Raw genomic sequence first — 27,460 nt, 5'->3', positions numbered from 1 at the left:
TTAAGTTACATTTTGAATTGAACTAATGCGAATAAAAAGTTGTCCCTTGTATTCCAATTTATTGACATGTACCTGTATACACGCTTTTATACACTCTATAGTGTCAGCATTTATGAAATAAGTTCAAAAAACTTAAGCTTAACACACAACGATAAGACAAATGTGCTTCAATAAATATAAAACTGAAAAATAAACAAACACTGTGTATTGATTATCAATATCAGTAGTATAACACTGTATAGGAATGTAGGAAACGCTTTCTTCTACAAAAATAGTCACTCTCGAACAGGAAAAAACAATGGAAGAAATAAATAAAAAAAATCCTGTTAAACAGTTACCGGTCAAAAGTTTAAAGACGCTTCCTTGTGCTATCGAATGGGAAGACGTGTCTACACTTTTGACAAGAACTGTATTTTTTTTTTTTTTTTTTTTACATTCTGGCTCAGTAGTTGGCAAGAGGAGACAACTCACGGTACTGCAACCCTCTTCTTCCTGTTCCTCTTATGGTGGTGGTTTGGCGCCCCTGTGTGGAGCAGCACCTTAATCGCAGGCAGCGGCAGCAGGTTTGATCCTCTGCAGCAGTTTGTCGTCGATCAGCTCGAACTGAACGCTGACGGACATCTCGGCCACGAAGCGCTGGCAGCCTTCCCTGCTCACCTGCTTGCAGAAGCGCAGGTCGATGCGGCGGATGCTGCCGCAGCGCTTGAAGTAGGTCAGCGACTGGTCGGTCACCCTGTTGCACACTGGCGGGGTCACAAAGTTCAAAGATTAGAAAACACACATCGGATCTGTAAATACATCCCACCTGAGAGGTTAACATCGGTCAGGGAATCCCGGGTGGTGGTCCCGGCGGCGGTCAGAATGTTGACAGACTGGTCCGTGACGTGGTTGCAGTAGCTGAGGTCCAGCTTGGACAGCGCAGCCATGTGGCGGATAATGAGGCGCAGTGTGGCGTCGGTGACGTCCAAGCCGGCCAGACGGAGGTCCTCCACGTTGCGCAGCTTGCTACGGTTGTCGAGCTGGCCTGTAGGGGGCAATACCAATGTCAATTACACCTGATCATCGAATGTGATACAGAGGAATAAACAATTGGTACCTGGCCTATTATCGGTTGTCGGGGAGAGCAGATCCTTCATCTGGGCGTCTTTCAGTCCCTCCACCCATTGAACGTCCAGCGTTCGCAGGAGAGGACAGCAGGAGGTGCAGAGAGCCGAGACGGCCACCCACGAACACCCTGACAACAACAGCACCCGCAAACCTGTGCAGACAGAGTCACAATTATCAAGTATTATTAGTTCTTCACATAGCCAATTTCCTGCTCCTTCTGGTAAGCTCATCTTTACAGCACGTTCTTTGCAGAGGATGAAGAATACATGACATGTTGTTTTAACACCTGGCAGTCTGTTGATGAGCCAGCTGAGTTGCTTCTTGGAGATGTTGGTCCAGCTCAGGTCCAGAGCAACCGGCTGCCTCCGGATAATCCCGCTCAGCATGAGAGGCGTGATAGACTTGCAGCGGTTCAGATTGATGCGCTTCCACAGCCTCTTGTCACAGCACCTGGCCACAAAAAAAAAAACTTAACTCTGTGTCTATCCATTTATAAATACCGCTCAAGGTGCGCATGACTAAAGGAGCATCACGATATCCAATCAAATGAAAGAAAACCTCACCATCGGTTCCACGTCCTGCACACGCGCATACACACACAGAGATCCTTGAGCGCCAAGTGACTGAAGACGGACATCCAGGCCTCGCGCTGCATGGCGTGTTCCAGGCCGTCGTTCAGGGGAAGCCGGTCGGGCGGTGGGCTGATGGGAGGCGGTCTGATGACATGGCGCTCCATTTGGACGCATTTGGGCGGCGAGCGGCAGGGCAGCGGTCGTGGTGCCAGCGGCGCGACCGGAGCATTACGATTGCAGGTGAGCGGAAAAAGGCGCCGCGCCGTCCCGTTGGCCTCCCGCCTGTGTCGCATCCAGCCTCCGAGGTCCCCGCTGCCGTTGTTCAGAGGCCATCTTGGGTCGGACGCCGCCACGTCGTTTTCAGGCTCCACCTTGAGCGGCCTGTGGTTCTGAATTGATGGGAGCTCCGCCGATCTGACCGTCTTTCTGTTTTGATTGGTGGCCTCTTCCCTTTTGGCGGCGCCGTCCTCTGTCTTTGGCTGACTTTGAACCTGGTTGGCCAGGCTGTTCTGGTGGTTGGCGCCGTCTTCGGTCTTGAGCAGGCGTCTGCGTTGATGCGAGCCTTTCAAGATGTGCTATGGAGGACAAAAAGTGAAATATTCAATCAATCCAAAGAACAAATCAATTGCTGCATCCTTACTTTATTGGTTGGTGACAACTGGGAGGTCCTCTCCTCAGCCTCCTCGCCACTGGGTCCTGCTCCTGACACCTTTTTGGACGTCTGCTCATTCTCCCCGCCTGCCCCAGTTCTCCTCAGAGGACTCACGAGCACTTTGGATTTGTCCTCTATCTTGCTGTAATTGTCTTTTTCTCCCTCCTTACCGTCGTCTTCCTCTCGGCTGTCCAACTCCTTCTTGGCCTTGAAGTGGATTCTATGCAAAGAGAATCTGTCTTCCAGGTCATCCTCGTACTCGCCGAGGTCGTTCTCTGTCTTGATGTGTCGTAGGAGTTTGGCAGCTAGCGGTTGGTCCAGTTTTGAGAACTTTGGAAAAGAAAGATCAACAGAAGATCTTTATCTTTATCAGAAGATAGAATTATTCATGTTTTGATTATTTATTCATATTGTAATACTTGCATATTTATTTCTAATTCAATCTTTCCTTGTGGCGTCGAGCTCTCAACAGGCTTAGTATGTGTTGGTGTACCTAATAACGTGACTCTGACCTTCCTTTTGACATCAACAGGTTCGTCTTGCGTGTCAAACAGCATCCTCTTCTTCCGGAGAGGGTTTTCCTCCAGTCTCGGCCGAGGCGAGCCATCCAGAGACAGCAGCGGGGGTCGCTTCTTGGGAAGCTCTTCATCTCGTTCGGCTTTTCTCTTGGCGCCAAAGGTCGTCGGCGAAGGCGAGGCTGCGTCGGGCTCCTCCTTGACTTCCCGGAAAGGACGGGCCTCTTTCAGCAACGAGCCCGGGAGGTTCGATGCGTACTTGAACCCTGGACCTCTTTTTTGCTTTGAGGCCAAAAGATTAGAAGGCACAAGATGACTTTATTTTTCTTGTTTGTGGAAATGGATCGAGAGGATCACGATGAATTCAGACTGATGCTTACTTTGCCTGTTTTTCCAGCGTGGTTACATGTGGGACACTCCCAGCAGTTAGGTAGCTCGTCGTTGACGACACCGCTGGAATCTTTCACCTGCACAGAACATCCATGTGGAGTTTAAAATAATATTTAAAAAAAGACACTGGAAACAAAGGAGTGGGGAAAATTAACTTTTTTTCACACGTACTTAATTGACCCCATTTTTAAAAAAGTTGTTGATATTCAAATTTACTACCTCCAATTTTCTCCTTTGAGGTGAGGAGTTGGAACTTGCCTTTAAACAGTGAGGATGTACAATTTCGTTGCAGATGGAACATTCCATCAGCATCAGCTGGAACTTTTCCTCGTCCTCTTCCACGGTGTCCTCCTTGCCCGCTTCTCCGCAAACCACACACACTGCCGTGTGCGGCAGCACCGGCTGAACACAAACCATGTTGTCGTCATCATAATTATTATTATTTTTTAAAAGAATAAATTAAATTGGACAGATGAGCCAGGTCATTTGTAGAAAAGCCTAAATAAATCAAATGTAAAATTAATATTTTTCACTTGCATTATTTACAATAAATCTACCAGCCAATTATTTAATGAACATAAAATGAATACATTTTAGTTGCTAATTGAATGAAAAAATATTACAAGACTATCGATGTTAAAAATGTGTGCTGGATTCAGCAATGGATACTTTTCCCACCCTTGAGTTCGACTGACAATTCTACACTTGCGATTCTCAGCACAAGGGAGCAAGTGGCGCTCCTTGGTGTCACCATAGCAACCATCTGGATGAGGCTTGAATGAACAAGTCCCCCAGGTCAAGGTCTAAAAATAGCTGCGAAACAATAACTAACAATGCGTTTTCTGTATAAAGAGGCGCTAAATATTCAAAATGTCTGCATGAACTTTGTGATACAAAATATGCAATACAGTGACTCATCCCCTACTATTAAATGTGAATAGGTTCTAAAATTAGTCTTAATAGTAGCTTACTGAGTCAGTTACGAATTTGTCTCTGTGTCGCTCTCTATGGCTGTTTAACCAAAGTGCATACACCAAAAACAAAATCTTCACAATCTATTTAATTTTGTGATATTTTTCTTCAAAGAAAATACATTTTGGGGGATTTGTCTTCTGACACTGGAACGGATTAATGACATTTCTACTCATTTCAAAGGAGCAACACGGTTTGAGATGTGTCCAAAGCACCACAAGTGCATTTTAGTGAGTTTAGTACATTTTCTTTCGAAGAAATACATGTAGTATAATAATGGAGCCAACATACCGCGATGCACTGCCTCATGATGCACGACTGCTTCATGCGACCCGGCCCGCCAAACTTCTTCATGTCCTTGCAGAAGTGGCACTCGCCACACTCGGTCCGCAAGCAGGCCTCGCACTTGCGACAACGAGTCCGCCTTCTCCTGGCGCTCGACGTCCCTCCGCCTCCGCGACCAGCCGGAACCTTGAGGGCTGACGCCGGGGACGTCGCCATCTTGGGCTTGGGTCGGTGGGGAGGTCGAGCCTGAATGGCGGAGAGCATAAATCAAGAGGCCAATCAGATTTAACACCAGATGCCAAGACCAGGCATGGACAATAAGGAGACAAAATAGCTAAGGGGTGTGCAGACTTTTGTGCTCAAGGAGCATACTTGATTTTAAAATGGGCAAATCGGCCATCCAAAAAACATACGGTCAATAAGGATATTTTTTTAAATTGATGAAATAATAATTTTATCCTATTGTTGGTAAATACAATTTTTCTCACGTATTATTTAATACATTACAATTTATAATTCATTGTTTTGTGTGAATAAAAGTTTAAAAGCAACAGGAGTTCAGAACATTCAGAGATAAATACTCCTTTCTCACCAATAACAAATGGATTAATTGCTGGTTAATTCTACTCTGGCATTATATATATAAAAAAAAAAAAAAGCATGCTGAGGTGCAGGATGAATCAAAAGAATCCATCAAGATGCTCCCTGGAGGCGTCTTCCACATTTAGCTCCTCACTTACTCGCTTGTTTCCACTTCAAAGAGGAAGCGGACCCTCTTTCCACTCTCTGGCAGCCATGATTGCGCATCGCGGGGGAAGGAGGGCTTACAGTTAATACGGCGGAGTGTGCTCGCTAAATGGGCACCGGTTCATACAACTGGGTAATAGAGATGCCTTTGATCTGGGTCATTGATCCAAATGTATTCTTCGCTCTGGTGCCAAACATGGCTGCTGACAAATACAATACAGCAGAGGTAGACACTTGGAATTTTTTTTTTTTTTTGCAACATTTGGGATTTTGTTTTGCAACTATTCATGCATGCTTCCTTTTGTGCACCGCTGTACAGTAGATATAAAAAGTCAACACACCCCGGTTCAAATGGCAGTTTTTTGCCAAGCCCAAGGTAAGTCTTGCAATCTTATTAAGCTCAAATAAAGTTCAGCCATTCAGGTAAGCTCGACTACTCCATGTTTCCCTCCACCCATTCTTCTTTCTTCCCATGCCTGTTGCCGCCTTTCCTACCTAACCTATGCTTTCTTTCCTTCCTTTTTACTTCCTACTTCCTTCCACTCCCGTCTTTCCTTCCTTGCATGCAACCTTGTTTCCTCCCAATTGCATTTTTTTTCCTTTGCAAACTGTTTCTATTTTTTCTTACTTCCCTTCATACATCCTTCCTCCCTACCTAGTGTTTCTTCTTTTCATATATGTATATAGTGGGCAATTAGATGAAAGCTTAGAGAAAAACAACCAAAATATCACCGCTTAGAAATCAGTGCTCAGTGCAGATATAATCCCCCCCACCCCCCCCCCGAGCGTCAGCATAGCAACAGCCCAGCTTTGACACACATCCACACACACACGGAACCAATAAGATTTGTATTGACACAATGAAAGTGAAGCACAGCATGGTCTATTATTCGAATAGTGGCTTGAAATGTAGTAGGCAGTCAGATGCCAGGTTACCCGACGGGATTAGTGGGAGATACTGGATGGGATCGAGATGGTCTAATCTGCCCCGGTCTGGATTTGAGGGGTTTCAAATAGAGATTACAGAACAGTCTGACAACACCAGTAGCAGTGTTTAAGATAAAAAAAAAAGCACTTACGAATGAAAATGACATCAAAGTTGATGAAATAGCTCGTCAATGTCCAATTGACCACTTACCAATGACCATCAAGTGCAGCAATGGGCAACATTTGACGAGAATATCTTTCAATCAGCGTTTACGTGGTACAAACCTAATCAATAAAGGGAAGACACCCCATTCATAGCTGAAGACCCAAGCGTACATTATAGAGCACATATGAAATGGGAACTACAGTGTTTACAGATTGAAGTGAAGCATTCTGGGGGAGTGACGTCACACACGCACCATGTTACACGGTATTTCAACCCCAGCGTTAAAAAAAGTGCATCCCCATTACAAATGATACTGCAAAGCCCCAATGTCAAGCTCGTGCACCCCAGTTTGAGAACCACTGCTCTCATGGAACAAGCATCTTTTTTTTTTTTTTTCTTGACTAACTACAATATTTTCATTGTCACCACGGAACAAGGGTGGAACAAAGGTCCTCTGTGTGTGCGTTATGTCACACACAAATGCAATCAATAAATAATAAGCAAATACAGAAAGACGACCCTACTGTACATAAATTCTTATCCACAACCAATCGCAGCCCTCGGGCTCTCAGCTGAGAAAATATTCTTAAGGAGGGATTGATCACACATGGAGTAAAGATGTCACCAAAAAGACAAGCAAAGGGAATTTCATCTGTTTATCTTCCCTAAGGCAGCTCAGCGTTCCGGCTACGCTGCAGAGCCGCTGCATGCATGCATGCATTCCTCCAGTGGCCTCCTCACTACGCAAGCCTGCCTGAAAGATGGGGAGGGGAGGGGGGCTAACCTGCTCCGAGTCGGAGTCGTAGTCCTCATCATCGGCACTGAGCGACATGGCCATGGCGGCTTTTTCACACGCTGTCCAATGCACGACCAAATGACATGGCTGCACTCGTTTCCTCCTCCTCCTCCTCCTCCCTACAACTCCACAATAACCACCAGCAGATGTCGGCAGCACAAGACCACCCAGCCTCATTAATATGAGGGGGAAGGAAAGAAGGCTGTGCACAGCCAATGAAAAGCCGGCGTGCATCCCAATAGGCGCGCCCTCCTCCAATCAAGAGAGAAGGTCCGCTTGGATTCATGTTTATCACACTCTGCCATGCCAATGGAGACAGATGGCATTGCAGAGCAAAAGGAAAACATAAACACAGATTTTTATGTATATACTGTATATCTTGAAAAATATAACCACATTTTTTGTTTTGCAGGTTTTCAAGTTTCTAAAATTTATTTCGGCATTATCATAAGCTTTCCCCTAATTGACTAATCACAAAAAAAAAATGTCATAATACAATTCCATCCATCCATCCATCCATCCATCCATCCATCCATCATCCGTCCATCCATCCATCCATCCATCCATCCATCCATCCATCCATCCATCCATCCATCCATCCATCCGTACCACTTATTTTATAAACCTAAAATTCATTTTATCTGGAAAAAATACATTGTTTCTCACAATTACATTAAAAATACATTATTCAGATTACAGTACTGTATTAGAATTACTATTTCATCTAAAACTGACTTATCTTGAAAAATGACATTCTTTTTTTAAATAAAAAAAAAAATAGTGTCCAGCCTCCTCCAAGGAGGAGATGCGCTGATATTCATGACTATTGCACAGAGCCAACAGACAGATGGCATTGCAATGCAAAAAGGCAAACACACGCAAATACAGGCACACACACACACACCGGTAAGCAGCAGGTGGCCTGCCCATATATACAGGATAAGTCACCTAAAGCGATGCTATTTTAATCTCATTGTATGTCGAGCAATGCCAAATCAATGAAATGAAATAAAAAGTCTACCTTCATGGTTTTCTTTGGCCAGAAAACAACTGGAAGTCCAGTGATGGCTAACTTTGGGTCATCATCAGCATGTTCCTTTAAAACAACCTACAGAGAACAATAAAAAGACTTCATTGACTTCTTTTCCATCTCGCTTTTTTATCTTTTAAGTTTTCTTAAATAACTTTGACCTACTTTGTTTCAAATATAGGACTTAAAAATGTCTATTCTGAATGATGTAAACGTAATACTACTTTTTTTTAATCCCCCCCCAAAAATGTCTTTTTATATTACGACTGTTTACCATAAAAAAACATACTTATCTAATTTCTTGGACAGCTACTACAGTCTAAAAAAAGACAATACCTTCATGTCCTCCAGCAGGCCAAGCGGGTTCTCCAATCCCTCCGGAACTTCTCTCTTATGCTCGGGGAGAGACTCCAGCTTTTCCACCAGCCTCTTCAGCCCGTTGATTTCAAATTCTGTCAGATGAATCCACTTATTGTGCGATTCCACGGTCGGCGATTCAGATGGGATATCCGCAGTGGAGATGGGATAGAAGCTTTCCTCCGAGTAGGCGGACAACATAGCTTTGGGGCATTGCTGGTTGGAAACCACTTCTGGTTTTTCGCACGGGTCATCCCTGAGCTGTGAATCGGACCAGTCCTCGTTCATGTCCTGACTTCTTGAGTCAGAGCAGGGGCTCCCCATGTGGACTTTAGTCTCATAATCTGGAAAGACACATTTGGTGACTTGATGATTTTTTTGGATTGAAAGATTCTGTAAATTTGCTGTAATTGGTGGGTTGTTAGATTGTTGGATTGAAATAATATATTTACAAGCGTGATTGTGCTGACCCGTAAGTAAAGGCTCCTTCTGGATCTCCTGAGAAAGGTAGGACCGTTTGGTCAGGCAGTACATGTATCTCTCCAGGACGTACCAACACATCTCATAGTAGAAAGGGAAGCGGAACTTGGAGTTAACCTACAAAAAAAAAAAGATCTTAATCTTAGATCCGATGACATTCTGGATCTGCCGACTCCCACCTTGGTACGGTTCTCGATCTCGTGGATGGTGAGTTGCATGGGAATGTTAAAGCTATGCAAGATGTTTCCGCCGAAGACCAGCGTGTCCTCGGGAGTGTAAACCGCATGGATCCAGCCTAAAATCACACAAAGAAAGCAAGACGTGAGATTTTTTTTTTTTATACTCCCTCCTTGGCTTTAAACGGGAACCTACCCGAGGGGATGAAAAAGGTGTATCCCTGCTTGAGCTCCACTCTCTGGCATCCGTCGGCGCGATCTCCCAGGAAAATGTCGCTCTGCTTACCCGACAGCACCCAGTCCTCGTACAGGGCCAGGTTGTGAAGTGTCGGGGGCACCAGCCAGAACACCTGAGGGTCAAACGATGGCAAAAGTATTCCCAAAATATGATTTTTTTTTTTCTTTTTAAAACAGACTTTAGTCTACAATCTTTTTGAAATGAATGGTTGTCATGACAACACCATTGGATACATACTTTTTGCCCTTTGAAGACATGATACCACACGGATGTCCCACCAAAATCAATGTGGAAGTCTGTATAGCAGCCCTTCACACTCATCAAACAATACCTAAGATAGAAAATACACATACTTGGAGAAACACACATGTATAATGAGAAAGAAAAAAAAAAAAAAGTAAACGAGCACTGGGAAGAGCGCCGGGTGTAAAAAGGATGCAAATTGAAGAGTGTGAAGTCTCCAAGAGGGCCATTAATAATTCAGACATGGAGCAGGAAGTGAGTTAGATGAGATGAGCCTTAATTTTATGAGAGAGAATCTCAGGAGGAGACAGAAAAGAACATAACCGGGGGAATTATTTGAACAGTGTTACGCCGAGCGCCCCTCGAGAGATGACTAAAAATACATCGATCCTGCCATATATTTGCTATACTCGTCGGCCACAACATTAAGTATGCCTGTACGGTCTAACTTGGAGCATCAAAAAAGATAACTTGGGCAGGTTTTGGTTGAGTAAAATCAAGGTTGAACTTTTGGCCATCATTCCAAAAGCTATATTTGGCGCTCACAACACAGCTTCTCATCAAAAGAGCAACATACAACAAAACTGGCAGATAAGGTGGAAGGTATCATAAACAATTCAAATTAGCATTCAGTGTTGGTGGAAAAAAAAAAGGAGAGAAAAAAATTAAAGCTTCTGTTAGAACAAAAAGAAAAAAAGAACACTGAACACAGCCACATCCTATTTATAGGAGGATGTGCACACTTGTGCAGCCACATGATTTATTTTATGCGTTTTATTAAGTGATATGTAAATGTTAGGGGATGCCTTAATGATGGAAATTACAGATATGATTTATCTTAATCTATCTAATAACAATAATATTAATAATAATAATTATTATATGCAAATGATTGTAGAGTATAACACCCACTGTCTAAAATGACATTATTCAAATGATCATTATTTAGAATGAATAATACATATCAAGTGGTTTATGAGGCGTGTCCCTGAGCTGATTGTGCACCCAGCAGCAGCAAGTGGAGCATTATGAAATTTAATTTAAAACAAATGTGCAAGGCTGGGAAAGTGCTGCCTAGCAACAATCAAGTGCGCTTAAGAGAAGAAGAGGGAGAGGACCTCAAGTTGAGTACACAGCTCTCCAGTCTGCTTACCTTTGCACTTTAGGATATTTCATCTCCGAGATGACGTTGGTCCCTTCCGTTTGGCTCTGCTTCAGATAAGACGGCCACATGTTGTCCACCCAGTCCACCTGATCGACCTACCAAAACAGTCAGAACACACTTACTTTTTCAGATAAAAATAAAATATTTAAAAATATAATACATACTGTCACTTGACTTGCTATATTGTTATTTTTCCGAGCAAAATTTAGGAGTTACGTACCACAGTGGGTCTCTTGATAAGGTTCTCCAGCTTGGTGTGGCTGAATTCCAAGCTGATGACATTGAACAGTTTGTCACGCTCTTCCTCCGGCGTCTCGTAGTAGCGCACAAACTGAGCCATGCTCATTTCCGAGCCTTTCTGCGTGCTCACGTCCATCACGTCCACTGAGCGACGGCTGCCTGCAAGTAAGAATGAATACATAAGTAGGATATAAATTACCAGCATATAATTTGACTGAGTAATTGTTTAACTTTACAGAGAGAAAAAAATGCAAAAATCAGTCACTTTTTTTTTTTATGCATGGAAAAATGAGTCACTAATATCGCTTACCGACTAAGCCTTTAATTTCCGACACTGTGAATTCCGGATCGGGCATTCTGTGGACAAAAGCAACTTTGCTCAGTTAATAGTACAAAACAGTACATACAGTAAAACTAAATGAGCACTTACATGATGCCAAGTCCTTCTTTCTCTTTGAAAATGAGTGGAACTTGTAGTGCCTCCCTTTGCACATATTCATAAGTGAAATCTGTACGTAAACAAGAGAGACAATTTATTGACAATATAAAGTGGAGTGCGTGTTACCACTTTTTACCTTTAGCTTCCATGAAATGCACAAAGTTTGCGGCGTAGTTAGCGCTGGCAAGCTTGTCCTCCACGCTGAATCCTCGGATGTTGACCATCTCCTCCACGTCGGACAGGTCCTCGTTCTCATCGTACAGCTGCCGGCAAATGGAACGCTGCCCGTTTTCAAAACACACGCTTTAGGTTGTGCACATACATATTAACTTGCCTTAGAGGATGTTATTTGTAGACTAGAGTGAATGCTCCTGTTACTGTAGGTTTTTTATCACCCAAATTGTTGAAATTGAGAAAAAGAGTGACACTTTTTAAATTCTGTTCAATTCCTACTTTTATTTTGATTTTTTAATGTGTTATTTTATTTGCATTATTTTTTTTTAAATAAAAAATCATTTTATTTTCATAATATTGGACATATGCATTATTGTTCATTATTGTTTGTACATTGTTTTTTGTCTATTCCGGGGTGCTTCTTTTCAGCATTTTATCTAATTGTGATGTAAATAAACAACAAATAATATAACTTTTAAAATAAGCCTTTCACAGTTTAGCATATCTACTTGCCTCACATTCATTGTCACGTAATATTAAAAAGTTGTCAATGCTGTAATGTGCCAGTGATACTACTCCTACCTCTACTACTACTACAACACGGTGCAGAACATTAGCTCGGCTAACTAATTAGCTCCAAGCCTCTTCCCTCTCCTCGTGCAAACGGTATCATGGCTCGCGAATACCCACCAGCCGGCGGCCGGACTCCGCACACCTTTCCTCGGCCTGAGTCATCGCCTGCTGTAAGAGAGTCTCTTCCACTCTTTCAGCCTTGAAACAGCATCTCAGTGCATAGCACGTAGCACGCTTCACAGGTCCAAAACAAGGGAACCATGTTTTTATGTGTTACGTCACCACCAGGAACCAAAACATTGGTGGATAGCGTCCCCCCCACCACACACACCCCTTTTGAAGAAAATCTATACAGCTGTTAATTTACAGTCGATAACCATCAATTAAATATTAACGATTTTTTTAATCCAATATTGTAAACAAAACATAATTTAAAATATAATAAAATAAAGTAAATATGGTCTACTATACTAAGCTCTAATTCATTCCGTTTTTAAAAACAAATTGCGCTAGTATCACTTTAGAATGATGAAAAGGTGAAAATTCAACCGAACAGAAAAAAAAAATTAATAATAATTGTAATTATTTACCGATTAGTATAGCTATCTTTGAAAATTGACAGGATTATCGCTTATTGGACAACATTAAAAAAAACTGCCTTTCGATCAATGTGACACTTCCGGAGTTGGGTACGCACTAAGCAGGGCTCACTCAATGGCTGGTATAATGTAAGCACTCTCTATATTGGCTGACTGGCGTCATGTGACACTAGTAAATCACTGCGTGTTTCAAAATGCAAATAAAGAATGCTTTATATGCCACTTTGTTTACAACTTCGTTCCGATGTATAATAACGCAGTCATCAGTAAAGAATGAGTGGTTGCTGCCCTACGGTTTAAGATGCCGACATTTCTAGTAAGTTATATTCAATAATACATTTTGAAGTATTTTTCTGTTGCTCAGGAAGCAACGCAATTAAAGCTTAAATTAAATACAATTTGTATTACTCTGTTAATAGCAAAAAGGGGCTGATTCATATTTTGAACATCCTGTCAAACCATCTGTCGCAGGGATGTTGTGTAGGAGCGCTACCTTGTGGTTGATATTGCAAACGCGCTAGAAGCTGATTACTGTTTACTTGGGCTCAAATGTCTGAGTTAGGTGCTTCTCGTTGATCGCATAATAAATGCTTTCAGGGGTTATGTTTTTATTACACAAAAAAAAAAACTACGCATTTTTTTTCACGTGAATAAATTTCAATCTGATTTGCATGTTATGTAACTTTTTTCCTCCAATACAAATATCATGTAAACATATTTTCCAAACTTACTTTTCCCATGATTTTCACATATACTCCTTTCATTCACATGGCACTTTATCAGTTATGTAAACATGACCATTAATCTCTTTTTTTTTTTTTTAAACCGGAGAGCCTGTAGAGACTTATTGTATGCACTAGATGGCGCTATTAAACTATACTGTAAAATTGGTGTAATGTACCATTATATGACGTGCGTGATTCAACAGTCACCAACCCAGATAGTTTGGGTGTTGAAGCCTGTTACCCTTGAAACTTGTAAAAGTTTTCAATGCACACTTTTCCTGGTGGCAGGTTTCAACACGCATACTTTTCCTGATTAAAAGTTTGAAAGCCACAATGTACTTGGATCTGCATGTACAAAAAATATATTTGTTTTTTAAAATCTCTCAGAGAGGCTTGTCTCCCCCGGGTGAGGAGGACAGACTCCATGTTGGCAGTCAAGATGGCGGCGGAGGACGCAGACTCTTACACTTCATGTCGTCCAGAGTCTTCCAGTACTTGTAGTTCTCCGACAAGTGCTCCATGAGATCTGGCAGGCTGGCGAAGGCTGTGGAGACAACCATAAATACCTAAGTGTCGGTCGTCATGTTAATGCATCGTTTGAGGGAGCAGGGGGGGCAGTTTCGGAAAAGTCGAAGTCGTAATTCCACAATCATAATGTTGCGCAAATAAATTGTGATGTTTACAAGGAAAGAAATTTGAATTTTAGGATTAAACGGTCCAATAGTACTATGAGAATAAATTGGTAATTTGACAGAAATGAAGTTAAGGTGAGCCACACGGGCATTATTCTCTTATGCATCCTGAGGGGTCTGCACGACATCTCGTTGCCCTCATCGTAAAACCCCTTAGCCCTGACTTCCTCGGGTTTTCACGCCCCCAGGAGGTTTCTCTCCATCCCCTCAGCGTAGATGAGGAATCTTTCCGTGACATCAGAGCCACGCTGGACAGAAAACAAGCCAAACAAGTCATCTCTCGGGGAGAATCAAATTTGATCTGGAGTGGGAACGAGAGGCCACTAGCACCAGTGCTTCCCAGACATACTACACACAATATTAGTCCGCTATTATTGCATCATTCCTACCATCCCAGGCGTCAAACATGTCGGTGATGAAGTAGTCGATAAAAGAGAGCTGCGACTTGGGCACGCTGCAGGTGTTGCGGTCAAACACTGGCATGACCACGGGAAGCCCCTGCCTCTTCTCCTCATCCGTCTGTGAGAACAGAAAAAGATCACCGTGACGACGGTGCGATGTTTACAGCAGCGTAGCTCCATGACGTGCACCTGTGCAAAGTACTCCTCGGAGATGCGCCCCGCCCACTCGATGCAGAGTTCCAGCGGCCTGCACGGGTTGGCCACGTCGGCGCACTTGATAAGCATTCGCTTGATCAGCAGCCGGTTCTCCGGAGAGTTCTTGAGGTTGGTTTGACCCTCGCGGTCGCTGTTCATGCTCTGCGCACAACACACACGACACACTTTCCCGTCATGTTGGCTTAGCAACCTCAGTATTTACATACATAGATGTTCTACTCACACAGGTGTCAGTCTCATCGATGGCCGCCATGGGCTTGTTGATACTGTTGACAAACTTGTTGACGTGCTCAAAGTGTCGCGTCATCTCCGTGGCCAGCACCATGTCAATGATGGCCTGCCGCAACGTTCGGAATTGGTTCCTGTTGACGTTTGGAACAATCATGAGATTCCAAAATACGCTGGAGTAGTGAGACGTCAAGAGTGACGATGCCACTGACCGCTCTATGTTCTTGAAGATGTTACTCTTGCCGTCGCGCATGGTGAGCTGGAAGGCGAGAGCGGAGTGGTGGCTCTCCAGCACTGCCGTGTCGTTGTACAGGATAGCCAGCTCGCTGCCGGCGTTACACAAGAACGAGTTGGTTCGCCCCGGGTGGTCCACGTCGTGCACGGTGGCTGCAATCAACGCCGCCACCTCATCCAGCTGATCTAGACTGCTCTGAAGAAAAGACAGCTGTGGTGATGCCACATGCTGATCATTTTTGAGCCAACCCTCAGGGCTCCATGTGCAATCCCCTTGTGTTTTCCATACAATGCAATACAGTAGGCTGGAAATGTGTCTTATACGGCTGTGAAGTTGCAACGTTATGAGAATAAAGTTAATGCCACAAGAATAATAACACAATTGTGCAAGTAAAATAAGTACAAGCATCCTCCTTTTTAGTTGTGCTTGAGGAGTCCCTCAAGGCTCCAATCTTTGTCCCTAATGGTTTTCACGCACAATTTATGGATCAATCAACATGACACTAACCTTGACTCTCTCCTTGCGTAAGAAGTAAGCAGTCGCATGCAACACATCAGCGGCGTGCGTAGAGTTATGGTAGGCGTTGGATGAGTGATAGCTGGCCTCCATCAGCTGCAGCCAGGAGCGAAGCGATGTCTCGGTACAGTCGAGGAAGTCGCACACCCCGAAACTGGTGAAGATCTTCAGGCCCAGGTAAGTCAGGGGCCTTCGAGTCACCAATTACAATTTTGGGAGTTTTTGTTAAAAACTACGTAAACCAGATGATCTAATCAAAGGCACACATTGCACAACTACCTTTTGTGCGTGGCCGCCTCCAAGTCGAGGATGTTGAACTCCCAGCATTCCTCATCGTTAAGCATGTCAGCGACGGACTGAGGGACATCGCTCAGTGTAACAGGAAGTGCCAGCTGGCTTTGGCTCATGTCTGGAAGAAACCATTATCTCATCAAACCCCCTTCCAGTCATGCAATAATGAGATTAAAAAATATTAAAACACTAAATGAAAATATGGGGAAAAAAATAAATATTACTCAAATTAAATCAGAAACAATAAACATGAACAATCATGAATAGTTATTTAATAGTAAAAATAAATAGTAATAAAATGTAAAAGTTGGAAAGTATTGTTATAAAATACTGTAAAGCCATTCAAATGTACCTATTTTTAAGTGTGTGGTACATTACATTTAAAAAATGTTCATCAATTTGAGTCTGTGAATTCATAAGTGTTCCAACTGCCGGTTGAGGCTCACTTACTTTTGGTGAAAACATACTCGTTGCCAGATAGCCGTCGCAGCCCGTCCTGTGGAAGGAAATAAAACAACTGCAAAGATGAGTGTCATTTAAATTACGGGACAATGAGTAATTATTTTACTATACTGGTAACTATTACTGCTCAACGCCATTTTGCATTTGCATGATGGATGATAATGTGACAGTAAAGGAGACTTGTCAGGCACAATCAAAATGCATATCTCAAGTATTTCTAGTGTCTCTTACATTCATGAGCCCGCCGACCAGGTCGTTGGCGTGTGGGTCGTCCTCCTTGGTTGCCAGCTGAGGCGAGTAGAGCTCGGCAGTCCTCAGGATCTCGAGAACGCGCTCCAGAGCATCGGCCACCGTCAGTGGGCTATTCTCCTGGGCAGCATTGATGATGTTGATCACCTGTTCAAATGGACATACTTGGATCTCTCGAACAGAAACAATATAAAATGGTATGGTACATTCATTGTTGTCATCGAACCCATTCCTAAAACATCTTAAATAAAATAAAAAAAATAAATAAAAAAGCAACCTTAGTGATGGGAGCCTCGATGGTCATGGAGTGAATCCTGGCGACGGAAGAGTGTCTCCGGTTCTGTAAACTGGCAGCTAGTGGAGGAATTTCAAAGAATTATTAACATTGTAAGAGGTAATAATAATGAAATAAAGTTTTATTTAAGCATAAAACTTTTTTACCGTCACTACTGCGGGAGCTGAGTGATCTGGTATCCATCGAGTCTTTCCTCCTGTCACGATGGAGTAGAGAGTGGCACTCTTAAAATAACAAGGTGGGAGGCAGTAAAAACAAACACAAAAAGAATTACTAGAATGATTACATATCTGTGCTAACATGTCAGAAATAGAAATATAACAACACATTTATAATTGCCCTGCTCTTTGAAGCAACAAGGTTTGTGCTAAATTTACTGGTAACACGGATAAAAGCGATATAAACAAAACAAATTACCTGAGTGGGAGTATTCAACACTGCACCGATCCTCCTTGTTATACTTGTGCACCTAACACCGCAAAATTAAAGAAAGAATAAATCTGGAGGTTGAGAGACACTCAATGAAATGCGAAATTACACATTCTGACAATAGAATCTTTGGACATTGTAAGCATACCATGCACTGCCATGGCTATATTCTTTATTTGAACGACTGATGAGTTACAGGAAGAAGTTGGCACATACAAAGTAAATTGGATTGAGCTCATATAAACACATCTAATGATGTACACGGTTGCCAGATTTAAAGAGCTTCTTGGGCTGTGCTGTGCAAATAAAAAAATGTCGACAAAATGATCACAACCAAGCACTTGAGATGATGGCGGCCCTTAAGCGTGAGGTAAAAGTTAAACAGAACATGCTTTAAGTCTCGAGTGCTTACAAAAGCACAGCTAAGGAGGGGAAAAGCACTAACGCTAGCCCCTCATTCATATAAATAGGCCTGAGGCCTGGCCACCTGCCCTCGCGGGCCTCATCCCGACGCTTAGCCGTAGCTTAGCGCAGCGTGACGTGATTGGGACGGGAGCCTCGCTGAGCTAAGCGACACGATGGATTGTTGCTACTCAACATAGGCAAAAATTTTAAGTATCGTTATGTTCTTATATTTTGTGTCTTTTACGCTTTCCAGTTTTGCCAAAACACACCAAACGATATCAACTCACGCTTATTAGGTCATTTTCAGAACACCTACTTGACTGTTGTTGTCCGGGTGCGGCCTCTTGATGGCTACGAAGTGTCGGATCTTCCTGTTGGGAAAAAGTGAGACGAAAGTTGTCATCTCTGAAACGTTCTTCGTTCGATGTCTGGACTCACCCTCCTTGGCCAACGACAGGCGTTATGTTGACATGTTGCGCCACGCTGTCACCCGATTTCTTTCTGGCGTAATAAACCCCCTGCCATTCCTGTGAGTGACAAGTCGTTCTGAAGTTCCGCCCAATCTCAGCGGTGGCGGGCATCGGGTCGGACTCACCTTTCCTTTTTCGATGCAGCTGTTGATGGCATCCAAGATGTCCGCCCTGTTTCTGTCGCTCTTCGGGAGCTCTGTCAGCTCCTTGCCGATCAGTTCGCCCTTGCAGTAGCCCATCATGCGCTCAAAGGTGGGGTTCACATACTGTCAATATTTGATAAAAACACATCCATGTCAATAGAATATGTGCCTCCTTATGGAAAAAGAGTTTTTTGTTAGTCTTTCCCTCCTACCTGTATGACGTGGTCTTCACTGGTGATCTCCACGGCTTCCTGGCACTTCTCGAGAGCCGCGAAGGCCGAGTTACAAGCCCTGTCAAAACAGGAACGGTCGCATACACATAAAAACAAATACGTGTGTATGATTCTCCGAACAGCTCGATTTGTAATCTGCCTCGTGTGATGTACCTGAGTTTGAAGTGACATCTCACTTCTCCGTGCTCAAGTTGAATCAGTTCGTTATAGCACGCCAACACGCTGGCGTTCTCCACAAACCTCTGCAAAGGCGCGAAGTTCTGCTGTGTTCATTGGCTTAGGGAAAAAAAAAAAGTGGGGAAGTACATACTCGGCTGAATCCGGCGCATAGAAGGGGAAGAACAGAGGTTTCGTCCTGGTCAGATGGCCTACAACACAACACACAAAGTCACATGTGCTATAAAAGGCTCAACATTGACCTGAACGAATAACAAATTATTGAATGTGGGTAGCATAAAAACCTCCTAAGCTTTGATCAGACCACTAGTTTCCATTTCAAGAAGCTCTGGGAATGACCAAAAATGACCCGAAAATGGACCGTTCAAATTTAAATGACACATTTGTTTTTGAAACGCCTGAATTCTGCCTTAACAAATCCCAACCAAATTTCACGTTGAAAACTGACCTCAGGGGATAATTAACCAAAAAAGTGTTGAAATATATTACCATTTAAGCCCTATTGTTAGATACTGGGAATTCTGATGTAATTTTAGATACTGAGAATTATTAGACAGTGGTGCCTTGAGATATGAGTGACCCAGAATGGTTTTCCAGATACAAGCAGATACATGTCATTGTTTTTACAAAAAAAGAAAAATCATGTATAAGCTTACTTTTGTGGCACAACGGCAAGAAGAACAGTGTTTTCTGAAGGCTTCGTGGCACGGATCATACTGCAAAACAATAGCAAAAGATAAATCAAGACCAGAACAAACAATGTCAGACATGCTCGCGAGGTCTGAGGACACAGAATGTTTTCGTCACAATCCAGCATTGGATATCTCTGCAGGATACAAGGTTCAAATTGGGTGGCAGTCAAGGACAAGTTTAGTTCTGGAAATGAATTTGGACAAAATGAATTGATCACATCCCTCACCGGCACACAACCTCGGGTTCAAAGTAGCGAGGGTGGCGTCCGTCGATGACAACGATCTCGTGATGTTTGTCCAGGAAACACTCGAGCGCAGACTCGGGCGTCCGGGCGATGTTGCACCTAAAACCGGCGCGGTCACATGCCCACCACAAGGCGTCGCTCTGGTTGTCCTCCGTGGCGAACACCAGCAAGACCTGCGCAAGGTTCGAAACACCTGATGAATAATTGTTGTATCATTTAAATAAATCAACACCCCTTAGAATTTGCACCCTAGTTTTGACCACCCCTTTCCTCCAAATTCTTGGATGTTGCTCATGAGTGACCTTGAGGCATCAAAACTTGTCTCACCTGAATGGGCTCCTGGTTCACTCTCATGGGTCCCACACATTGTTCTGAAGAAGAAAGCTGCCAAGAGAGAGACAAAAACATCTGCACTTCTGGTGAGGGTTTAAGGAATTTATGGGTTTAGGGTTAGGTTGAGGGTCACACACACTGGAGTCACACTTACTTACTTGCTCGCCACAAAACACACATTGATAACAACCTTGCGATGACTCACATCACCATCTTACTGACCTTCAGGCGCGAGAGTCAGCATCAGCGCCTTCATGTGACTCGTGCACACACTAACCAGAGGGGTAAACACACTGCTTGTGCATACAAACATGCACATACTCAACACAACAATAACACATGGAGACACGGGAGCGTGATCAACACCCTGGAAGATTGTCAAGGTCCTGCAGCAGGAGAATGCTTCAATTGTTGGTCTCAAATAATCAATGGTATCATTGATTACTTCTGAAGCAACAGTTGATACACGCACCCCTCCACCCACCCTAACCACACACACTCGTGACAGGGTGTTACAGAGAGCTATTCAAACATGCATGTGTTCATTTGCTCCCACGTTTTGCATCCTGGTTTATTTCTGGATTTATTCTATTCACATAGCTGACTTTTGTAAAATGCAAACCCACTGAACTGCTGTGTTTGTTTCTAGAATGTGTGTGTGTGTGTGTGTGTGTGTAGGGGGGTAATTTGACTAACTTTTGCAAGCTTGTTGCATTAGCCTACTTTTATCATGCATCATGTGAGCAAGATAAGCGTTTTAACCAAGACAGCAGTGGATGCACCTGGTTTCAACTATGCATCCTTGAATGGATGAAGGGAAATGAAAAACAATTTGCAAACAGGCAAATCGGCAGGTTTGGGGAGTCCACTGAATTTCTATAAGGGGCAGTGCATGTGCATCCACAAGCACTGCGACTGACGGTGACGTCACGTCGATACGATAGTGCTGCTGGCCCTCTGTTCCGCGGGACATAAACACGGGCCCGCTCGCGGTTACCTTGACGCCGGCGTCGCTCGTCTGCGTCTCGGCCTCGATGAGGACGTGCGTGCCTCCTCCCGTGTCCCGACGCTGGCGGAGGTTGAAGCTCGAATGTCGGCTCTGGTAGGCGATGACAGACGGGATAGCTTCGGCTGCGTCGGTCTTGATGAAGAGGCCGTGCAGCGCGCCGCCGCCCCCCTGCGAGATGGTGGTGGTGGTCTGGTGCGGAGAGTTGGACTCGTCCGAGTCGCGGCAGTAGATGACGCCGCTTTGCGAGACGTGGATGCTAGGTGCACAGCCCATGCCGCCCCCCGCTGAGCCGAGTCCCAGTCCTCCTCCTCCTTTTCTGCTAAAGCAGCAGCCGCTATGTCATATTTGATCCGGCACGATGGCTCTCCTACGCGGCGTCTAATGAATGAATGGAGCGGCACCTGAACGCATCACACCACCCCGCTTCTTATGTTAAGCTCAGTCGTCGGGAGGAACTGACTTGATATGACATTAGTTATTCCCCCTCAATATCCCACCCACTCACAATATGACATAATAACCCCCCTCCCTGCGCACATGATCAAAAGTCATAACTAAGATAGTTTTTCATTATGCCTGTGGAACTGACCAAAGTTATAAAATAAAAATTACAAAACCAGACACTGTAACTGAGGTGCCTCTGGGCAGTGTACTCAGCCCCATTTACAGTGTTAGGAAATAACAACAATAGTGATAATAATAAAGTAGTGCCTTGAGGTACAAGTTCAATTCTTTCCATGACCCCGTTCGTACCTTCATCTTTCAAAATTGAAATGAAGGAAAATGCTATGAATCTGTTCAAGCCTCCCCCTCAAAAATATGTCTATCTGTATGTGTTGCTATACCGTTTATGTTCAAATGTAATTTACAGGTTATCAGTGCCCGTCCATTTAAATAAAAAAGAAAAAGTCCAAAGGCCCACGAGTACAAAAGTTTGCCCAGCCCTGACAGTATAGTACACACAAGATGTGATTGTGTGTTCTCTTGTGGGAGGAGACACACGCCGAGGTAAAAGATGCTGAAGACGCTGTCATGGCCATCAACAGGAAGTTGCCGTTGAGCCTCTTCTGCTGGCAGTGTCGACTAGCTTAGCCCGTTCTGACATAAGCCGGCCTTTGTTTCCCCAAATCTCAATTATGTACGGCTCAACTGAATCCGCCTTATGCAAACACACACACACATGCTCTGGTATGATTGTCTGTCAGTGTTTCTCAACTCAAACGGTGGAGCAACACATGTGGACTGTAGTGTTTGCTTACTTACTGCCAACTACTGGCCTGTCATGCTTATTACAGCTAACTGACATAAATTTTAAAATGAAAAGAAAAAAAATCCTACAAATACAGTTTTATTAAGACTGCTGTCAACTTACCTTGAGATTCCTGATGGCCTCTACTGGCCACTGAGATCAAGTCGTCGTCCGGGCAACCGATCATTTTTGCAATCAGGACAGCTCTGACGTCAGCCGATATCTCATGGGCCATTTACAGCATCTTCTGGAGGAAATTCAGTTTTTATTTCTTAGAAATGACAGGCAGTGATATCGTCCGCCCTCTTGCTAGATTTAGCCCTTTCATTTCTATCGGGCCCTAAAGGCATGTGATTATTTTTTATGGAGGTTTCCGGCTTGATGGGCGGGCTCATCTCAGACACACAAACATGTCGTCCTGAATGTGCCAGTCGCCACCAGCCAGTTCGGAGTCGAGCATCTTCTCTTAGGCAGTGTCCTTAAACCTTGGCCCTGTACGAGATTTTTTTTTTTTCATTCAAAACAATTGAGTTTTCCCAAGAATTTTCCATGCATAAGCTTTTTGTAAATATCATAGTTTTTCATACATGTTTTGGTAGCCACGGCGTCTTTAGAACACAACAAGTCCGCCATTTTATAATCTAGTGATTGCAGCAGTCAATTTGCACAGCCGACACCTGAGCCGAGCCGCTTTACATTGCCGGCGGTCTTTCAATGGCGTCATACGGGGATGCCATGTAATCGGTTTAATCGTCATCATCCAGGTGCTGAGTGAACGTCATGAGAAAAAAAAAAAAACAGCCATCGGCTCTTTGCTATAAACAATCGAGTGCCACTTAACGGACAGATTGCTTCCACCGAAAACACTTTTAATCTTCATTTTTTAGTAACTAACTAATGCTGAAGACTATCGAGCTAATCTACGTAAAGGGAAATGCAGGCAACGGCATCCCTGCGTTTAATCCAAGTATCGACAGTATCGATGATCAATGACGATGGATACTTAAATTTAAATTTGTCTTCTTTGAATTTAGCCAAATACGTCTTTTGATCTCAGGGTTTGTTTGGATGCTTAGCGCGAGCGAATGGAATCCCGATGCCCGGTGTTGACACCCTCCCCCATTCTCGCTGTCATCATCCTTGCTCTCGTCACAAGTGCGCAATCACTCGGTAATGGGACTCAGTGGGCTTGGGGCGGGTGGCAGGTGGTCCTCACAGAACTTACAAAAGGCGGCGGCGGCCACACGGAGGCTCCGGCGATGCGATGACGACAATGATGACGGAGCGCACTTTTCGGCAGCGGCTCTTCTTCTTGCTCTTGAGCTTGTGCATCCTCAAGGGGAACTGCAGGTATATCGAGGTAGGATAGTCTTAACTCTTCATCATCATCATCACCATCACCATCATCAAACATTCTTTCCTGTCCTCTATACGGTGTAGGATAACGACATCCTAAAGGATGAATTCTACTCATTCTTCAACTCAGAGCTGCGCAAGGAGACAGCGCAGGAGTTACTCATGTACAGACGACCACTGCGTGAGTTTTTCCCACTTTTGATGATTTCTGACGATTGCCTGTCAATCAAGGCAAACCAAATATCAGAGGCAATATAATCTCTGATAATGTGTTTACAGCTTTTTAAAATGTTATCGAGACCTCTATAAACTGAGAGCAATTTTATTGCAATCCTGGAAAAAAAAATAGTCTTCAATTGAACAATTTTGCAGGTTTTAGGAAAAAAAACATTTTGATGAACTGTCTCGATTAACTTTTGTGTTTTCGTGAACCTCAAAGGCAGTTCAGAGTTTTCCGCAGCGTAGTTCTCTTCAATAAACCAATTAGGGGTTGTTTACTTTTTGCATTTGCAAAGATTATTGGTCACCATGGAAGACTCCAATAAACCGATTAGCCCCCGGGAAAGCTGTGGCAGTGGAGTGGGAAGTCTGGGCTTCCCTGCTTAATCTGCTGCCCCCGCGACCCAACCCAGGATAAGCAGAAGAAAATAGATGGATGGAGGAAGCCATTGTGTTTTTTCCAAAACAATTTCTTAGTCTTAAAGCCAACCGAACATGTTTTTGTTGACGTGTAATATGCAATAAACAAACAATTATTAATGAACTTAAGTAGCATTTTTTCTTAACCATCAATTTGTGAACACTGAAATGATCAGATAGTAACAGTAAGTCATCGATTAACCTCCCACACAAATTAATTTATAATACATAAAATAAAATCCTACATTTTATGAATATCAAAGACAATTTAGAGGCTTCAGAATACAAAATGTATGTGTGTGTCAGGTTGTGTGGACATGGTTGCAGTTGAGGGTCGCTTCACCTTCACGGCTGAGCATCCTCAGCTCAGCTGCGCCGTCTTCTTCATGGCTGAGCCCGATGAGGTCGTCAACATCGAGTACGACGGCGTCGACATCGACTGCCAGGCGGGAGACTTTATCACGGTAAGGTCATCGCCTCCACAGGAAATTGGATTTCAGTGCTGAGAGATGGGAAAACACAGTGAGGACTACAATAACTAAATGCTGATGCACTGATTTAACATTAATGGTTGAAATGTGTGGGCTATTCATTAGAATTTGTGTGGAGGAAACAAATGTAGTTCTTGAAGATAAAAATGCTAACATTTAAACAGCATGTAATGTTTGAAAGAACAAAAAACATGCGAAATGGTTCAAGCTAGTGTCATTGCTTTGACTCTCGTGTATGATCTTGAAGGTGTTTGACGGCTGGGTGATGAAGGGCGAGAAGTTTCCCAGCTCGCAGGACCACCCGCTGTCCCTAAGCGAACGCTATGTGGACTACTGCGATTCCACCACTTCCACCAGGAGAAGCGTGCGCTCCTCACAGAATGTGGCAATGATCTTTTTCCGCGTGCACAACGCCGGCAGCGGCTTCACGGTCACATTCAGGAAAGTCGCCAACCCTTTCCGTAAGTAAACGAAATCCTAAAATAAAATAAAAGATGTCTTTGATTTTTTTTTCTTCAAAAATGTTTTTATATTTTCTGGAAATTAAAAGTGATAGCACACAAATTTATAAAAACTATTCTGAGCTACCTCAATTTTATTTCACTAATATAAAAAAAAAGAATAATGCACACGTTTCAAACAGTGTGGCCATTTTGATTCCCGCTAATATGCATGACATGATTGTACATTTTTCTTTACAACAAGAATTAGGATGATGATTAATTTGTCTAATTTGCGTTGTTGTAGCCTGCAATGTCATCTCACAATCACCAGAGGGCGCGTTCACTCTGGTAAGCCCACAACAGCACAGCAACTGCAGCTTCTCCATCGTCTACCCAGTAGAGGTGGACATCTCAGAATTTTCCATCTTAGGACTCCGTGGCAACTTTCCGAAGGTGAAATTGAACGTTTTCCTCTTCCCATAAGAGGCTACGTTACCTGGCCATACATTTGCGAGTGTATTTTCTTTCCCCCCTAAAATATTGGCCCATCTCCTCAGTGGCCCACATCGGGATGTGCGAGCGACTCTGAGGACATGGTGCAGGTTCTCGGGGGAAGCGGTCTAGACACGTCTAAGATGCTGTCCCTAACAACGCTCTGCAGCTCATCGGGCAGGCCCAGTGAGTACCGCACATACATTTGTCCTATATTTCTATGATGCCCCATGGAGGTGCGGTTCGGCTCTTATTCTATTTTCTTTGCAGGCCACGTGAAGGTGGGCTGCGACAACACGGTGGTGCGCATGGTGTCCAGCGGACGCTACGTCAACAGGGTTTCCTTCAGCTACCGCCTCCTGGACAGCCAAGAGCTACAAAGGCTCAGAATCAACAACGTGGAGGATATATGCCCGGCCAACTGACCTCACTTGTCTGTCCAACCAAAAGACCAAACATAAATGAGAATATCAATAAAGGCAAACTGTGTTATGTAGATTTTGGCTGCCCTCCACAATCCGCAATGATTGTTGATTAAAGTTGTCGCTGCTGCTTTTGTTGTGATATTCTTGCAATGGACGGGTGCTGAAGTGAATTTATTGTTAGTGGTGTGATATTGATGAATAAAAATTCATTCCCATTTGTATACACATGCTTTTTTTGTAATAAAATGACATCGCATGGCAAAGCAATCATTGCTTGTTTCTCGTTGAAGAAATTGTTTGATGGTCATTTCTGTGCATGTCTATTATAGCTATGGCGACCGGCCATGAAATATAAATAATATATAGACTATATAAAATAATAAATAAATAATACATACAAAAATTACATTCTAGAGTAGAAAATCTGATATATAGATTTTTCACTCTAGAATGTGATTTGTGTCATTTCTTTTTTCCTTCTTCTTTTATTCTCAAAAAGATACACCCCCTCGTAAAAATCCTGGACTGCAAGCATCACGTCGAATCCAATATTTGTCTCATCAATATTTCCACAGACACAACACCCACATGTCAGTTGCAAAACTATTAAAGGACGCATTTGATTGATTGCAACCTTTTGTCTGCGCTAACCACTCCTGTGGGCATCCGCTCATCTTGATCAAAGCTAATCATGTTAACGATGAGCATTTTAGTATAAAAGCAGCCCACGAGATTTATTTTGCCGGATACTGTCATCACCAATCAAGTGATGATAAAGGAGAAATACAATTTTACGCTGAGCCCAAAGTGTGTGATCTGCTCCCCGAAGCAAGAAAATGTGTCAGTTATGACGGTTCATCGCAATGGGGCGCAGGTGGTCCGTGCGTCACACTGACTGGTTGCGTTTTGAAAAGCAAAGTCGTCGATCGTCGTCCCCTTGTCAAAAATGGCCGCTAGCGTGCCAGGGGTGTGAGGTTCGCACCAGGTCAAGTTGTGGAAAGGCAGATGTGCTTTCACACGACATATATTTTCCACTTCATCACAAAACTGGTAATTTTTGGCCTTTATAATTTGTC

At 43.5% G+C, this 27,460-nt stretch overlaps 3 protein-coding genes across 8 annotated transcripts; 1 reads left to right on the top strand and 2 right to left on the bottom strand.

Annotated features, from left to right (window-relative positions):
* Window positions 1-395: 395 nt before the first annotated feature.
* LOC133163897 (lysine-specific demethylase 2B-like) lies at window positions 396-12,562 on the bottom strand. 3 transcript variants are annotated; one of them, XM_061294202.1, is made up of 22 exons: window positions 12,362-12,562; window positions 11,634-11,778; window positions 11,489-11,567; window positions 11,369-11,415; window positions 11,039-11,217; window positions 10,807-10,913; window positions 9,648-9,741; window positions 9,369-9,522; window positions 9,176-9,291; window positions 8,969-9,113; window positions 8,496-8,860; window positions 8,151-8,237; window positions 4,500-4,739; window positions 3,495-3,638; window positions 3,227-3,313; window positions 2,844-3,137; window positions 2,320-2,661; window positions 1,671-2,254; window positions 1,394-1,557; window positions 1,097-1,258; window positions 806-1,024; window positions 396-743 (listed from the first exon to the last, which is right to left on the bottom strand). In XM_061294202.1, exons 1-22 carry the CDS (start codon window positions 12,404-12,406, stop codon window positions 541-543), a joined length of 4,002 nt encoding a protein of 1,333 aa, XP_061150186.1. In that variant the 5' UTR covers window positions 12,407-12,562; the 3' UTR covers window positions 396-540. The 3 variants fall into 3 exon arrangements, with proteins under 3 accessions (XP_061150186.1, XP_061150188.1, XP_061150187.1); XM_061294204.1 differs by having other exon boundaries at window positions 2,844-3,128; window positions 12,362-12,561; XM_061294203.1 differs by having other exon boundaries at window positions 8,987-9,113; window positions 12,362-12,561.
* On the bottom strand, window positions 11,640-22,782 carry pde8b (phosphodiesterase 8B). Of its 4 annotated transcripts, XM_061294211.1 has the most exons (24): window positions 22,662-22,782; window positions 21,278-21,605; window positions 20,275-20,331; window positions 19,930-20,120; window positions 19,667-19,726; window positions 19,144-19,201; window positions 18,987-19,075; window positions 18,813-18,891; window positions 18,583-18,723; window positions 18,426-18,514; window positions 18,304-18,358; window positions 17,571-17,622; window positions 17,300-17,377; window positions 17,136-17,212; window positions 16,841-17,005; window positions 16,598-16,643; window positions 16,136-16,265; window positions 15,848-16,046; window positions 15,318-15,535; window positions 15,101-15,239; window positions 14,851-15,018; window positions 14,650-14,779; window positions 14,035-14,112; window positions 11,640-11,778 (listed from the first exon to the last, which is right to left on the bottom strand). In XM_061294211.1, exons 2-24 carry the CDS (start codon window positions 21,560-21,562, stop codon window positions 11,750-11,752), a joined length of 2,613 nt encoding a protein of 870 aa, XP_061150195.1. In that variant the 5' UTR covers window positions 21,563-21,605; window positions 22,662-22,782; the 3' UTR covers window positions 11,640-11,749. The 4 variants fall into 4 exon arrangements, with proteins under 4 accessions (XP_061150195.1, XP_061150191.1, XP_061150192.1 ...); XM_061294207.1 differs by lacking the exon at window positions 11,640-11,778 and having other exon boundaries at window positions 13,505-14,112; XM_061294208.1 differs by lacking the exon at window positions 11,640-11,778 and having other exon boundaries at window positions 13,505-14,112; window positions 21,278-21,608; window positions 22,662-22,781.
* A 1,005-nt stretch (window positions 22,783-23,787) lies between these two features.
* Window positions 23,788-26,637, top strand: LOC133163915 (corticotropin-releasing factor-binding protein-like). Its single transcript, XM_061294237.1, has 7 exons — window positions 23,788-23,898; window positions 23,979-24,075; window positions 24,840-24,997; window positions 25,272-25,485; window positions 25,772-25,920; window positions 26,025-26,145; window positions 26,230-26,637. Exons 1-7 carry the CDS (start codon window positions 23,803-23,805, stop codon window positions 26,382-26,384), a joined length of 990 nt encoding a protein of 329 aa, XP_061150221.1. The 5' UTR covers window positions 23,788-23,802; the 3' UTR covers window positions 26,385-26,637.
* Window positions 26,638-27,460: the final 823 nt, after the last annotated feature.

Source organism: Syngnathus typhle, linkage group LG12, assembly GCF_033458585.1.
Source record: "Syngnathus typhle isolate RoL2023-S1 ecotype Sweden linkage group LG12, RoL_Styp_1.0, whole genome shotgun sequence".
In the NCBI taxonomy this organism is placed as follows: Eukaryota; Metazoa; Chordata; class Actinopteri; order Syngnathiformes; family Syngnathidae; genus Syngnathus; species Syngnathus typhle.
The sequence above is the reverse complement of the archived record's forward strand: the minus strand, read 5'-3'. Positions and strand labels throughout refer to the sequence as shown.